Here is a 16,537-nt window from a genome sequence, read left to right as displayed (position 1 = left end):
AATATTCTAAAGAAATAACAGTGAATGGAAGGAAAAGCAGGGGAAAAGGGAAAAGGAGGAAAAAAATTGAACCAAAGAATAAACACCCTCCAACAAAGCCCAAAACACCCTCCAACAAAGCCCAAAACAAAACCCTATGCGATCTACAGGTGTTTGAGCTTTTATTAATTGTAGTGTTCTATGGAAATGATTTGGGATGAATTTGTTGGAGAAATTAGTACTATTTGAATGGGCAGGAGAGAGGCAAAATAAGTATTTTGCTAAACCCAGCGGGATTACACTGCCTATGAAAGAACATTTCGGTGATGATGAACAGATAAGCTAAAATTGAATATCATGGCTATACAGTCCATTGGCTAGTTTGTATTTTGTAATTGCAGAACAAAATTTAATTTTTCCAGGGATCAGGGATGCCACTTGGCAACTGGATTTATTATTCACAGGGCAGAGGGTGCATAAATGGTTACAGTGACTATGCTAGTCTGTTTCATGCCCAGACAGTATAGAACTAGTACGGAAATTCCATTAGGAGTAAACTACCAGGAAAAATGCAGAGTAAAATCCTTCAAAAAACAACAGCTAAAGGCCAGGGGCATCCTGGTTACAAAGAGAGACCTTCCGTTCATCACTGTTGTGAGGAGTTGTGGGGAGGACCATGCAGGGGAGTTCTCTGAGGAGGAGAGAGTGATTACATAAGCTGAGTACTTGGCCCAGTACCCTCTGGGTATTCTTTTCTAAGACTATACCATGCAAAGTCTTGGCAACTTGTAAATAAACTATCCAGTGAATGAACACTTGCTAAATTCAGTAAGGACCAGTTCTGTGACTAAGACACACTGGGTCCATGTCACTAAACAAACAGGCTCCAACAAGCTCTTGGTTGATGAAAATGGAAGTAGCAGAGTAAATTTCTAGCATTTTATTATTCTTCAAAGCTTTCCGCCAAGCCACCCCATACTGGCTCTTTCTCCTTTTTACCCACCACCTACAGTGTCTCACGTAAACTTTCTTAAGATACACTTAATTAAAAAAGACATTCTGTTTTTGAGCCTTCACCCACCTGCCACCAACTAGACAGGTCTTTCTCCACAATTCTTTCCATTATTATAAAAGCATTTTTTTTTATTTTAAGGGCCTTTCAAACCTACAGTCTTCTACAGCTTTCCAAGGTCTCACATGGTTTGAAATAAAAAATTCAACCTCCCTTACCAAAACAGCGAAGGTTGATGGTAAAAGATGGGCTGTGTGGTCAAGAGGTCTGTTCCTGGCCTATAAAACAGGATTGATGACAGCAACTGCCTTACCTGCCTTAACTACAATACAAGCCCACTATGAGGACCAAATGTTGTTATTTTATCCAAAATGTATGCCTAGAGTTTCTCTGGCTGCTCTGTCAGGAAATGGGATTCCTGCCAGAGAACCCCTTTGCTATCTTCAATATCACTATAAGATCTCTCAGCATTTGGAAAATGTACAGTATAAGTAATCATATATTGAACCATTGTTAAACTGAAATGCTAACTTAATAAAAAATCACATCACCCAAAGTTTAATAACATAACCCTTCAACTTACTTTCAAACTATTACTTTTTTCCTCTGAAAAAAGTTTAAGTTTTACTGTAAACAAATCTGAGCAAGAGAGGGCTCTCAGAAGACATGCATGGGAGAATGACCATTTGATGACACTTACATTTTTTTTCAATAAACTGATGAAGTAAGCAAGATTTGCCAGTTCCTGCATTTCCAATAACCAAGAACTTAAACAAAAAATCTGAAAGATAAAAAGAGACTGTGAAAATAACTTCAAAATGGTGCTATGAATTTCTTCTTAGATCATGATCATAAAATTTAGTACCTTAGTTGTTAATATAACAGGAAAAAGAGGTAACTGAGTATCTTGTGAAATGACAATATACGTGTTGACTTACCTTCTGACATTTAAGGATTTTAGATATTTGGCTGACATGTTAAGTCAGTGGTTTTCCAAACTGTGCTCTCTGAATAATTACTTTGCAAGGTGAAAGTTTGAAAACTACTGTTGGAATGAATAAAACTTGTCCCTCTGCTAGCCACTATTCAAAGAAATATGCATATTCAGTTGGCAGCAAACTTAGTTTAGAAATTTCAAGTGTTTTCTGTACAAAACAGTAAGCCTGGTAGACTTTGAAGAGTCTACTTCTTTCTTCTTTTTAAAAAGCAGGGGAAAAGGGAAAAGGAGGAAAAAAATAAGTTTTGTCTGCACTTGCAGATTTATGTGGTCTTGCTTCTTTTCCCTCATCTGTAATTTGTTAGCAGCATAAGCCATGTTTAGATCAGCACTTCAAGTGTGAAATTTGTCTGATTCAATGACAAACTGAATAATTTCTTCTTTACACATAGTAATACATTCAATTTGGGATATTATTTTTTATAAAATGGAAGTAAAGGATTTCCAAATAGAAATTGTTAATTAGCATGATGTAGTATAGGTAAACTTCATATTACCCATATTAATTCACTTTGTTTTTTGTGTTATCAAAGAACCGTACGTAGTTCTGCATAGCTTAGGAGCTGAGGAGCTCGGGAGCACCAGAACACCAACTCCCTCCCCATTTCACTCAGCTGCTAAGTTCACTCCCTACCCTTGCTCCTGACCCACCACTGCTAATCTCCACTGCTGCCTGACTCCTTCTGTGGTCTCAAAGGCTCTGCTCTGTATTCCTGGCTCCCCTGTTTGTACCTTTGAAAGTGTCACCTCCACACTCTTTTCCAGATCAGACCAAGCACTTCCTCCTCAATTAAGCTCCAAGAGTGTGTTCCTTTACTGATGCTTGGCCTAGCTCTGTCACCTGTTTCTTAAGAACTATGTTAATCACCACTGAGAGATGAAGCCTATTCAACCTCTCATAATATTCACATGGTTACAGGCAATCAAACTAAAAATAACGTTATTAGAATTTTGTTGGCATTAAAAAATTCCAGGCTAAGCGCGTTGGCTCACAACTGTAATACCAGCACTTTGGAAGGTTAAGGAGGGAGGACTACTTGAGCCCAGGAGTTCAAGGTCACCCTGGGCAACATATGAAATTCTGTTCCTAAAAAAAATAAAAATAAAAAACTTAGCTGGGTGTGGTAGCACACACCTGTAGTCCCAGCTACTTGCGAGGCTGAGGAGGGTACACACCTGAGTCCAGGGGTTCAAGGCTGCAACGAGTTAGGATCACACCACTACACCCCAGCTTGGGTGACAGAGCACTCTGTCTGTAAACTAATTATTCAATGGATAGGTTAAAGAGTAAAATGGGGCCAGGCGCGGTGGCTCAAGCCTGTAATCCCAGCACTTTGGGAGGCCGAGACGGGCGGATCACGAGGTCAGGAGATCGAGACCATCCTGGCTAACACTGTGAAACCCCGTCTCTACTAAAAAATACAAAAAACTAGCCGGGCGCAGTGGCGGGCGCCTGTAGTCCCAGCTACTCGGGAGGCTGAGGCAGGAGAATGGTGTGAACTCGGGAGGCGGAGCTTGCAGTGAGCTGAGATCCGGCCACTGCACTCCAGCCTGGGCGACAGAGCCAGACTTTGTCTCAAAAAAAAATAAAAAAAAAAAAAAAAAACTAGCTGGGCGAGGTGGCGGGCGCCTGTGGTCCCAGCTACTCGGGAGGCTGAGGCAGGAGAATGGCGTAAACCCAGGAGGCGGAGCTTGCAGTGAGCTGAGATCCAGCCACTGCACTCCAGCCTGCGCGAGAGAGCGAGACTCCGTCTCAAAAAAAAAAAAAAAAGAGTAAAATGGACAAAACTGAGGAGAGAATTAGTGAATCAGAATAAAACCTGGAGATTTCAGTAGGCTGTACCGAGAGCTGAGGACAGAACATATAAAAGAACTCAAGAGACATGGAGGATTGAAGGAAAATATCTAACATGAGTCTAACAGGAATTTTAAAATTAAAAAAATAAGAGAATGAGGGTATACCGAGAGACTACATTTAAAGAAATAATGGCTGAGAATTTTATAGAATTAAAATTAAAGGATTGTTCAAATAAAAATAACTCTGAACCATGAGAAGAATAAATAAGGATAAACCTACACATAAATAAATACGTAATTGTGAAACTGCAGAATAAACACAAAGACTGTAAAAGCAATAAGAAAGAAAGGAAAAAAGGCTTATAAAGAAACTAGGTATCTTGATTCCAAAGGTCCAAAAACAACGGGGTACTATCCTCACACAGCTGAGAAGAGGGGCAACACTGCTGCATTTGATGTGCAAAAAAATTACCCTTAAAGCCTAGGTGGTCTTCCACTTCCAGGACAATGGAGGAGAAGAACTTTTTCCTATTTTTCTCACTAAGAACAACTAAAAACCCTAGAAAAAGATGGGCGTGATGGCTCATGCCTGTAATCCCAGCACTTTGGGAGACCGAGGCAGGTGGATCACCTGAGTCAGGAGTTCGAGACCAGCCTGGCCAACAGCAAAACCCTGTCTCTACTAAAAGTACAAAAATGAGGCAGGCGTGGTGATGGGTGCCTGTAATCCCAGCTACTCAGAAGGCTGAGGCAGGAGAATCGCTGGAACCTGGGAGGTGGATTGCAATGGGCTGAGATTGTGCCACTGCACTCCAGCCTGGGCGACAGAACAAAACTCCGTTCAAAACAAAACAAAACAAAAACCACCCTAGAAAAGAAATAGAAAAGACTCTGAGGCCAGGCGCGGTGGCTCATGCCTGTAATCCCTACACTTTGGGAGGCTGAGACAGGCAGATCACCTGAGGTCAGGAGTTCAAGATCAGCCTGGCCAACACGATGAAACCCTGTCTCTACTAACAATCTTTTAAAAATTTAAAAAAATTAGTCGGGCATGGTGGAGAGCACCTGTAATCCCAGCTACTCAGGAGGCTGAGGCAGGAGAATCGCTTGAACCTGGGAGGCAGAGGTTGCAGTGAAGCAAGATTGCGCCACTGCACCCCAGCCTGGGCAGCAAGAGTGAAACTCCGTCTCAAAAAAAAAAAAAAAGACTCTGAAAGGGTGGAGCAATAGAAGGCCAGTGTACCAGAGATTTCAGTGTACCAGGAATTTCAGGGCCCAAGGAATGATTTGGAAGGAAGTTTCCTGGGTTCTTTTTGCCTCTTATATCCTAGGCTTGGAGCAGAACAAGCTGGCAACCCAGAAATGCCAATGGATGCAGACAAAAAAAAGTCCTAGCGAAAGCCTGCTCTCTGTAGCCATGGGACCAAAAAAGGGGCAGCCAAGCAAGAGAGAGGAAAACTCTGCCACAATAATGACTCTATTCTAGCCAAGTACCACAGCAAAAACTACAGTCCAACCTGTACCCATGCCAACGAAGGCCGAATGGGGAGCCTAAACTTCCACCCTTGCAAGGCTACACCCAAGCGTATCAATATTCCCATAAAGATGGTGTCAGAGAAGATCAAGTAGGGAGCTAGGGCTTTCATCTCTGCTGGCTGGGTAATGAGCTCTTCTGTGCCCCTGCCACAGTGTCAGTGGAGGTCACCAGGGAAAGGGGGATGAGAACATTCTAATCCTTACCCAGCAGTAACAAGATGAATTCCTCTCACGTGTCAATGGAAGCAAGTGGGGAATCTGAACTTCTAGATTCCAGAATCCAGACATGATGGCAGTGATCAGGTAGTGTCCAAGACAGGAAGACAATTAAAAGACTTAAATAAAGATCTAAGGTCCTATAACAAAATAGAAAAATATCCAGGTTTCAGTTGAAAACTCCTCATCATACCAAGAACCAGGAAGACCTCAAACTGAAAGAAAAAAGGTAACAGACATATTCCTATATCAAGATGACAAATGTTAGAATTATCTGACAAAGATTTTAAAGCAGCCATCATAAAAATGTTCCAACAAGTAACACAAACATGCTTGAAATAAATGAAAAAATTAGAAATCATCAGCAAAGAACTAGAAAGTCTCAGCAAAGAACTAGAAGATACACAGAAGAACCAACCAGAAATTTTAAAACAGAAAAATAAAACTACCAAAATAAAAGTTCAGTGGATCGGCTTGACAGCAGAATGGAAGTGACAGGAAAGAATCAGTGAACTAGATGACAAAATGATAAAGTATCCAATCTGAACAACAAAGAATAAAAGGCTGAAATAAATAAACAGAGCCTCAAAGACCTGGTGACAATAAAAAAGATCTAACATTCATGTCACTGGAGTCCTGGAAGGAGAGGACAAAGAGCAAGTGATTGAAAAAAGCACTCCAAGAAATAGCACTGAAAACTTAAATTTGGTGAGAGACATCAATCTACAGATTTGAAATGATGAATGAACCCAAACAGGATAAACCCAAACAAGTCTGTGACAAGATCATAACTAAACTTCTGAAAACTGAAGAGAAATAAAAAGTCTTACAGGTAGCCAGAGAAAAACGATACTGTATCTACAAGAGAAATACAATTCAAATAACAGCAGATTTGTCATCTGAAGCCAGGGAGGCCATAAGAGAGTGATTGTATTTTTCAAGTGCTCAAAGAAAGAAAACCTTTCAACCCAGAACCCTATGTCCTGTGAAACTATTTTTCTGGAATAAAGGGTAAATGAAGACATTCTCTGATTAAAAAAAAAAAATTAACAGAATTTATCACCAAGAAATCTGCCTGCAAAAGAACAGCTAAAGGAATTTCTCTGAACAGGAAGAAAATGATAAAAGAAGGAATCTTGGAACATCAGAGTGGAAGAAAGAACACGGAAAGCAAAAATATGGGCAAATACAATAAGGCTTTCCTTCTTATCTTGAGTCTTCTTCATTATGTTTAACTGTTTAAGAAAAATAGTATTATCTATATGATTCTAAAATATGTAAAGGAAATACTTAAGACAATTAAAACAAGACAGGATAAAAAGATGAAAATAGTGAACTATGATATATATATATATAACTATGATAAGTTATATATATATAAAGTAAGACATAGAGTGACCACTGAAACAGCCATGAGCAGAGATACATTCAAAAACACTCTTGGTAAATCAAACAGAATTCTTTAAAAACGGCCAGTCAAGGCAGGCTGGAAAAGAAAACTGAGAAATAAAATGGCAAAACTGAGTCATACAATATCAATAATTATATTAAATGTAAATGGAATAAATACACCAATTAAATGACAAAGATTGGAAGACTGACTTAAAAAGCATGACCTAATCATACACCATCTACAAGAAACTCACTTCAGTTATAATGATATGGACTGCTGAAAGAATGGAAAAGGATATATCATGCAAACATTAATCAAAGAAAAACAGGGCTGGCTGTATTAATATCATATAGACTTCAGAACAAAGAAAATAACCAGAGACAGAAAGGGCCATTACATAACTATTAATACATAAGGGTAAAGCCACCAATAAGATATAGGTATCTTGAACATGTATATGCCAAACGGCTGTAAAATATGTCAAGCAAAAACTAACAGAATTAAAAGGACAGACAAACCCACCATTATAGCCCGAGATTTTAACGCTAAGTAAAATGTTAACTGGATGGTTGGCAGTTTCTTACAAAACTAAACATTTAAGTACCATATGATTCAGCAACTGCACTCGTAGACATTCATCTCGGAGAAATGAAGACTTTGTGTCATATAAAACCCTGTATATGAATGTTTATGGCAGTTGTATTGGTATAGCCCAAAACTGGAAACAACCCAGATGTTCTTTAACAGGTAAATTGTTAGACAATCTTTGGTACACTCATAACAAGGAATGCTACTCAGCAATAACAAGGATTAAATTGTCAACACATGCAATAACCTGGATGTATCTCCAGAGAATTATACTGAGTGAAAAAGTCAATCCCAAAAAATTGCAAGTGCAAGATTCCATTTATATAACATTCTTAAAATGACAAAACTATAGAAATGGAGAATAGATTCGTGGTTGCCAAAGGCTAAGGGAAATGTGGTGATAGGAAGGAAGTCTGTGCCTATAAAAGGGCAACAGGAGAGATCTTTGTGGTGATGGAAGTGTCCTGGATCTGTGTCAACGTCAATATCCTAGTTGTGATATTCTGCAATGATTTTGTAAGTTTTTCCCATTGGAGAAAACTAGGAAAAGGGTGCATGAGAACTCCGTATTTTTTCTTACAACTATATGAATCTACAATGATCTCAAAATAGAAAGCTTAACTGAAAAAAAAATATTATATTATCAGACAATGACTCTGTAAGTTTACTATGCACAGTCCCCAAACTGGAAGAATTAGCAAAGGATTCAAGAAGGAAACAATACCAGAAGGAAGGAGTAGCAGAAAAGCAGCTGAGCTGTCTATTAATTCTTTTTCTGTGTGGTGATACATGTATTTAGATAACATAGATAATACTATACGGACGATGAATTATTCCTTGGTAGATGATGAGAATCCACCTTCAGGAGGAGTTTCAGTTAGTGCTGAATTACCTGGATCTCACAGAAATCATTCTGGCAGGAATGTATGGCATCATGTTCTCTCAGAGTGTTCAACATTTGCTGGTTTGCAGCAATGATGATCTCACTCATCACGACTCCATATCAGAATATGGCAGAATCTGTACTAGTTTTATGGGTTTATTTTGCATTTTTAATCTGTGGTTTTCTCTTTCTTTTTCCTTGCTTAACAGTGGATGACATATATATAGCATACCAAGTGTATGTTTTATATGTTAAGTGTATAGTGCTTAACAACTACAAAAAGGCTTAACAGGAACAGGTGAATAGCCATATTACAGAGTAATTAATGAAGGGAAAATGCCTATGTAGGTTATATAAGATAACTAAATGTGAACTGGTTAAATAATTGTGTCCACCTAAATTAGATTTGGTGTTTATTATAGTGAACGTTAACTTGAGGGCTCAAACTCACGATAAATTTTTCTCGTTCAGTTTATGATAATTACATTCACCTGATGAGGGTTTCCTATAGAATGAATTAAGCTTGAAGGGAAAGACCACACCCCAAAGCAGAAAATCTAAAACAGATACATCCTACTAATGTACTTTTAACTTTCCACATGAAATGTCAAATGAGATGACAGGAAAGGTATCAAATAATTAGAATTCAATCTTGGGCAAATGTCAGCCATTCAGGAACACAGACAAAATAAAGACTAGGAAAAAATGGCCTCCTACCCACTGAAATAGCAAACATAAAGCCAAAAAAGATTAACTCTACAGGAGACACCTCATTTGGAATTGACTGACTTGTTTTACATTCACTTCAAACAGCACTATTACCTAATGCCCCAAACTGCAGCAGATCAAAGGTATATACTGAAGTAGGACTGTGAACTACAGACACAAAGGCAGATGGGGACAGCAGGGGATGAGCTAGAAAGTGACCATAATAGCACAGCACATTTTGTGCAGCAGTTGATAGTCAAGGATGACCTTGAGTGTTGAAGAAAATTAAGCTATATTCAGCAGACAAGATGACCTCTGCCTTCCTAGTTTTTTCCCCAAGCAATGGTCTTGCTTTCGAGATTTCCAAAGGTCAGAAAGGAAGCACGAATGTATGGCCTCTCACCGTATGATGCACTTCATGTGTCTTACTTCCTGGCAGAAGAGGCTAAGTGCCGTGGTATAGCATTAGAATTTGGGTAGAATGGAGTCATTTAAACAAGGTTTCCTTCTTTAGGAATTAAAGGCTTAGGATCTGTGATTATGAAAACTGAGATAAGAGATGCTGAAGGTTCTGAGGAGGAATAGGCTTTAAGGCAAAACAATAAATTGCAAATTCAGAGATTAAGTTGAAAATACCTGTAAGTCAACACAGTGGAGATTTGGGGAAGCAGTTCTCATAAGGGCTGAATGTGAAAAGAGAAGCTAAGTGAGAAAAAGGCTGCCAAGTGTCCACTGACTGATCATCAGCATCCCTGGTGAAACCAACATCGCTTCAGGTGGGGGCAAAATCCTAATTACAGTCAGTTGAAGAATGAAGGAAGACAGACACTGTTGACAAAAAGTACTGACAGCTCTTATAAGCAATTTAGCTGTGAGGGAAAGGAGAGACAGAGGTTGTTAAAGAAGGAAGGCGCAAAGCCAGGAAGCTACCAGTGGAAAGAGAAAGGAGGGGAACAGACATGATGGGTGAAGTGGGGACCTGAAGCTTTAGAGATGGGGTCCACAGTAGAAGGCTGGGGTTAGTTTTAGATAAGAGAGACCTTCTTCTGAGACGACATAGAAAGGGTTAAGGATGAGGTAAGCAAGTTTGCAGACATGGCATCTTTTCCTTACATCTACTGGTGGTCATCTACTAGGAGTGAGAGAATGGGCTTGAGGAGATGCGTGAAGGTTTAAAATAGCTGATGTGGAGAAAGACAGAGGTGACCAGGATAAGAAAAATGATTGCTAAGTATTACTGAGTACCCAGCTGGAAGCAGAGACCATACATCTGCAATGATCTCAATCTAAAAGGAGCTCTGTCTGCACAGCTGGCAAGGCAGACGGCTGGGTAGCCAGGGCTGGAGCTGTGCAAAGTGTGTGTAGCTGAAAGAAAAAGGACGAGGTGGAAGGAAATGCCATGGGTGTCTTATCTGAAGAGAGAGCAGCTCATTGCCTGAAAAGAAGAAAGGGGCCAGGCATGGTGGATCATGCCTGTAATCCCAGCACTTTGGGAGGCCAAGGTGGGCAGATCACTTGAGGTTAGGAGATCGAGACCAGCCTGGCCAACATGGTGAAACCCGACTCTACTAAAAATACAAAAATTAGCCAGGTGTGGTGGCACACACTTGTAATCCCAGCGACTCAGGAGGCTGAGGCACAAGAATCACTTGAACCTAGGAGGTGGATGTTTCAGTGAGCTGAGATAGTGCCACTGCACTCCAGACTGGGCAACAGAGTGAGACTCTGTCTCAAAACAAACAAACGAACATAAATAAAAAAAAAAAAGAAGAAGAAAGGGAGGAGACGGACCAGCAGCCTGCAGCTCTGAAAGTGAAGAATGGATGGAGTTGGAGTGGTCAGAATGGGATAGGTGACAAAGTCCAGGGAGCAGCCAGGGAAGGGAGTACCTGAAGAGGTGGTAGAAGAGATGTAACTTCATCCTGACTAGAGATCAAGTCAAGGAACTGTGGAGCTGAGTTGTTGACTGACCTCTGCAAGGACACTGCAGTGACCCAGGATCCGTCAGGAGTTGGAGCAAAGAACAAGACCATATGACAGATGACCTTGTTGAGTAAGGACTATCCCCAGGGTCATCAGATAACAGCAACGAGGAGCTGGGAGAGGACAGAATATAAGATGACAGGTACTTTAAAGGACAAAAAGTTTTGGTACAATGGTCAGGGAGGAATTGAACAGTGGAAACCTTGATGAAATGCTGGTTAGGAGAGGTGGAAGGTTTGGGCAGCAGAGGAACACATGACTTGTGGAGGAGAAGAATAAGAAGTAAAGGAGGTAGAACATGCAGCAAAAGTTAATCATGGGACTCTGCAGTGTGCCTGTGGGAGCCGCGGTTCACCTAAGCCTGAATTAAACGTTGTCGGCACAGAGGAATCCTGACCCTTGTAAATTTAACATTTGCAGCATAGGCTCCCCAACAATTGCTCCAGGTTCGTGATTGGGTCTTTGGTTTTCCTGACCCATTCGTTGGGATCACATGCACTGAGGAAGCTGATGTGAGGAAGCCAGTTACTTAGCAGGCCAGCTCTTTGCTATTTTCCACTGATATAACAATTTTTATTTATATATATATATAAAAAATAATTATATATAATTGTAAATGATTTATATATAAACTTTAAAATACATATATACATATAATGTATCTACATTATATATAGATATATAGTTCTTCTAAAGCGGAAAACTACTCCCATCCTGGCCTAGGAGGCTCTCATATCCTCATGAACCCAGGTTCCAGGTGCTGTGGAAGCTGCCACAGGGGTAGCGGTGCGGATGCTGAATGGCAAGCTGCAAGACAGTCAGCACAGCTGCTCAAGTCACTGTGACGAAGAACTTTGGAATGAAACCCAATTTTCTTACCTTTTAATCATGTAAACTGGCCCTAATTTAACTTTCCTTTGCATCTTTCAGGGTAAACAGTAACTTAAACCATGTTAAGAAGTTAGCTCAAAAGACTCTGAAACCAAATAGATCCAGGAGGTAAGGATGGGGAAGAATTAAAAATGGACTCTAACTTTATCTTCTAGGCAAACACAGGAAAAATAGAAGACGGGTATAGGCGTGAGTAGTTTGTTGGGTTTGGGACGTATTGTGTTCAGATGCCAGGAGGCCACCGAGGTGTAGTTAGGTAGCTGAAAATAAGACCTGTAGTTTGAGTGAAGGATGCGACGAGAAATATAGATGTTACAGTCATCAGCGCATCAGCAGTAAATCACAGGCATGGGCTGGAATACTTTACAGTTTAAATGACCATGAGAAAGAATAATATTTTGTTTTTTCAAAAAATCGTGTTTTCAGAGTCTCCCTGGACCAACAGCACCTGCATGGCCCGGAAGCTGGTCAGATGCAGATCTCCCTCACCCTCTAAGTCAGGATCTACATTTTAACACACCAGGGGTCTCGTGTGCACATTAGTTTGATAAGCACTGGTGCAATGTTTCCCAAACTTTGGTACTTGAAATGTTCACCAGCTTTCAGTGAATGAGAAAAAGAAAATGACAAACATGTCTAATCATATATTTATTCAACTTAAAGAAATGTCCTTTGTTTTGGTGTTACAGGATTCCTTTGCTGACATGTTTACCTGTTCTTTCATGAAATTAAGGTAAAGGGCAATTGGGGTGATTTCCCTAACAGCAAGTTATTTCATACTTTATTGGAACCAGGTGACTTTGAAATGCTATTTACAGCCGGGCGTGGTGGCTCACGCCTGTAATCCCAGCACTTTGGGAGGCTGAGGAGGGCGGATCATGAGGTCAGGAGTTTGGAGGCCAGCCTGACCAACATAGTGAAACCCTGTCTCTACTAAAAATACAAAAAAAATTAGCTAGGTGTGGTGGCGGGCACCCGTAGTCCCAGCTACTTGGGAGGCTGAGGCAGGAGAATCGCTTGAACCCAGGAGGTGGAAGTTGCACCACTGCACTCCAGCCTGGGCAACAGTGCGAGACTCTGTCTCAAAGAAAAAAAAAAAAAAGAAAAGAAATGTTACTTCCTTTATCAAGGATATCTTCTTCACTCCATCTTGCTTTGTCATCCTAAATTTCTCCATGAGTCGTATTTTGATGAGCAAAGCCTATATTTTAGTTTCTTAGGGCTGTCATCACAAAGAACCACAAACTGGGAAGCTTAAAACAACAGAAGTTTATTGTCTCACAGTCTGGAGGCCAGGCATTCAAATTTAAAGTGCTGGTAGGGTCAAGCTCTCTCTGAAGGCTCTAGGGAAGGATCCCTCCTTACCTCTCTCTGGCTTCTGGTGGTTGCCAGCCATCCCTTGGCACTCCTTAGCTGCTAGATGCATCCTTCCAATCTTGGCCTCCATCCTCACATCTCTTTCTCCCCGAATACATGTGTGTCTAAGTTTCCCTCGTCTTATAAGGACACCAGGCAACGAATTAGGGCCCACCGTAATTCAGTATGATGACCTCATCTTAACTTGATTACATCTGCAAAGATCTTATTTCCAAATGCGGTCACATTCATGGGTACTAGGGGTTAGGACTTAAACAGATATTTTGGGGAACACAATTTAACCCAAACAGCCTACAATGATACAGTTTTAAAGGAAAATATTCTGATAATTCTCAAAATTATATGGCAAGGCCGGGCGCGGTGGCTCAAGCCTGTAATCCCAGCACTTTGGGAGGCCGAGACGGGCGGATCACGAGGTCAGGAGATCGAGACCATCCTGGCTAACACGGTGAAACCCCGTCTCTACTAAAATACAAAAAAAAAATTAGCCGGGCGAGGTGGCGGGCGCCTGTACTCCCAGCTACTCGGGAGGCTGAGGCAGGAGAATGGCGGGAACCCGGGAGGCGGAGCTTGCAGTGAGCTGAGATTTGGCCACTGCACTCCAGCCTGGGCAACAGAGCCAGACTCCGTCTCAAAAAAAATTAAAAAAAAAAAATTATATGGCAAATACTGTAATACTGTGCTGTTTTCAAAATGAAGCACAAAATAAAAACATTAAGAGTATATTTTAATAAAAATGAGCATAGAACCAGCAATTTGAGTTGTATTCTTTTCATATATTATTCCCATTGTAGATGGCATAAACTCTAATATATGTAGAGATTTTGTATTAGATTTTTCCTCACTCTCAAACTGCCCCAGCACTTAAATTTTAAAAGAAATTTCTGGCATTTTCCCACTACATATACTTTTTAGCTCCTTTCTGAACATTGCTGCTTGGCATCAAAATTACTTTCAGCCAGTTTGTCATCTCCCAGGTCTCAGATGGCTGAAGCAGAGTTCCTTGGGAAGTCCCAAGCCGTACTAACCGGCCAGGGCTTTAAGAATGTAGTGTATCTAATAACATTTGGGAGAATTTTGTTTCATATTCAGATTAAGGGTTACATCCGAAACCTAAGATTTCAATTTGCTTCACGATATTACATAAAGTACGATATTCATGTGGTGACTTCAAAGCAACAAAAAATGTTCAACACTACTCAGTCTATGGAAGGTGAAATACTGTTTTAATATGTTAAAAAGCATATTATATGAACACATTAATGAAAGGTAGCTCATTAACAGTACATTTTAGCAGGGCACAGTGGCTCATGCCTGTGATCTCAACACTTTGGGAGGTGGAGGCATGAGGATCACTTGAGCCCAGGAGTTCGAGATGAGACTGCAACAGTGAGAGACCTCGTCTTGACAAAAAAAATAAAAAAATAAAAAAAATTAGCCAGGTGTGGTGGCATGCACCTGTGGTCCCAGCTGCTCAGGAGGATGAAGTGGGAGGATTACTTGAGCTAGGGAGGTGGAGGCTGCAGTGAACCATGATTGTGTCACTGCACTCTAGTCTGGGTGACAGAGTGAGGTCCTGTCACAAAAAGAAAAAAAAAAGAGAAAAAAACCCCAAAACAAAAACCCAGTACATTTCATGCACTGGCCCTTGATTTTTCCTCATCTCTCTGTCAAGCTACACAGAGCTTCCTTTTACAGAAGAGCAAATGAGCACAGAGTACAAAGGAGTTTAAAGGTTAGGCAAACATTCCTTCACCAGCTCAGAGGCAAATATCCAGAAGGGAGCCTGACTGTTTCACTTTTAAGGAACAATGCCATATAAATATGGCCACTGATACGTCCAAGTGACAGCCTAGGACTTGGTTCTAGGTGACTTTTACTTCAGCTTGGCAAACTTCAGCTGTCCTGCTTGCTCTTTCTAAAGCTCATTTTCTTTTTTGGAGAGTCTCACTCTGTCATCCAGGTTGGAGTGCAGTGGCGCAATCTTGGCTCACTGCAACCTTTGCCTCCTGGGTTCAAGCAATTCTCATGCCTCAGCCTCCCGAGTAGCTGGGACTACAAGCGTACCACCATGCCCAGGTAATTTTTCATATTTTTAATAGGGTTGGGGTTTCGCCATGTTGGCCAGGCTGGTATCGAACTCCTGAGCTCAAGTGATCTGCCCCCTCGGCCTTCCAAAGTGCTGGGATTACAGGCGTGAGCCATCACGTCTGGCCTCATTTTCTATTTATTAGTTTCTACTAGTTTTCGATTAATTTCCTCTATTAGAAGAAAAGATTCAATTCAGAATTGCAAAGTAAAAACATACTTGGAAGTTATCATGAAATAAGAATACTAATGGTTAAAGCCTTATGATCAGAATGCAATCAATCTGTGAAGCTCAAAAGTTCAGTTAACTGTGTCTGAAGTGGAGATGCCAAAGATATGCTCTATTTTATCAGTTGTTATCATTGCGTAAACGAAAAATGAAACATAAAAGGTCCTTTCTTACTGATTCATGACCCCCACTTGCTTTTCTTCTTTGGACATTCCACCCTTCCCTTGTGCTCTGTGCTCCTTACTCAGGTTAAAGAAACTCAGCGTGGGCTAAAGAGCACTTGAAAATAAAGAAGTGCAAAGATGCAACCAAAAATTGCTAAAGAGCATGTTTTCCTTACAACATTTCTGACTGTGGTTCTCTACAGGAAGAACCAGACCACTGCCATTTGCAGAAGCATTTGCAAACACTTGTCCTGATGAAGGCATCGACTTACTGGAGGATTTCCTAAGCCTTCTAGGAACAGATGTCATGCCCCTGTGTCACCAAGAACAGGGCAGTACCAGTCACAGGAGTCACTCACTGAAGGTGGACCAAAGGCACTGTGACCCCAGCATGGAAGCCCTTCCAAAAGTTCCCATTTTTTCTTACAAGACAGACTCACGCCTTCCTCAAGGCCCTCTCCTCTCTGTCTCCTCATCCATCTCTCCAGTGTGGTGCTCAAAACACACCCTTCTTGAGTTGCCCTTCCCACAGGCCTGAGATGTTTTGTGTGTTGCCTGGTTAATGCCTCCCCGACACCCCCTGTCTGGGTCACCTTTCTTTCTAACACACTTTCACGGACCACACTCCTTAAGAACTCTTGGCTGGTTTTTAATTATTCACTCATTAGTATCACAATTGGATGAATACTGCATTCC

General features: G+C 40.9%; 1 protein-coding gene across 3 annotated transcripts in view; it reads right to left on the bottom strand.

Annotated features, from left to right (window-relative positions):
- The window catches only part of RAB4A (RAB4A, member RAS oncogene family), a 34,766-nt gene that overhangs the window by 16,818 nt on the left and 1,411 nt on the right, over positions 1-16,537 (bottom strand). For 2 of the 3 annotated variants that reach the window (XM_025391146.1, XM_025391147.1), the window contains exon 2: positions 1,692-1,772. The exons of the other annotated variant lie outside the window; for it this stretch is intronic. In XM_025391146.1, the coding sequence (XP_025246931.1) occupies positions 1,692-1,772 (81 nt within the window). The remainder of the gene's footprint in view (positions 1-1,691; positions 1,773-16,537) is intronic. 3 annotated transcript variants of the gene reach the window in all.

This window comes from Theropithecus gelada, chromosome 1 (assembly GCF_003255815.1).
Source record: "Theropithecus gelada isolate Dixy chromosome 1, Tgel_1.0, whole genome shotgun sequence".
NCBI classification, from domain to species: Eukaryota; Metazoa; Chordata; class Mammalia; order Primates; family Cercopithecidae; genus Theropithecus; species Theropithecus gelada.
The sequence above is the reverse complement of the archived record's forward strand: the minus strand, read 5'-3'. Positions and strand labels throughout refer to the sequence as shown.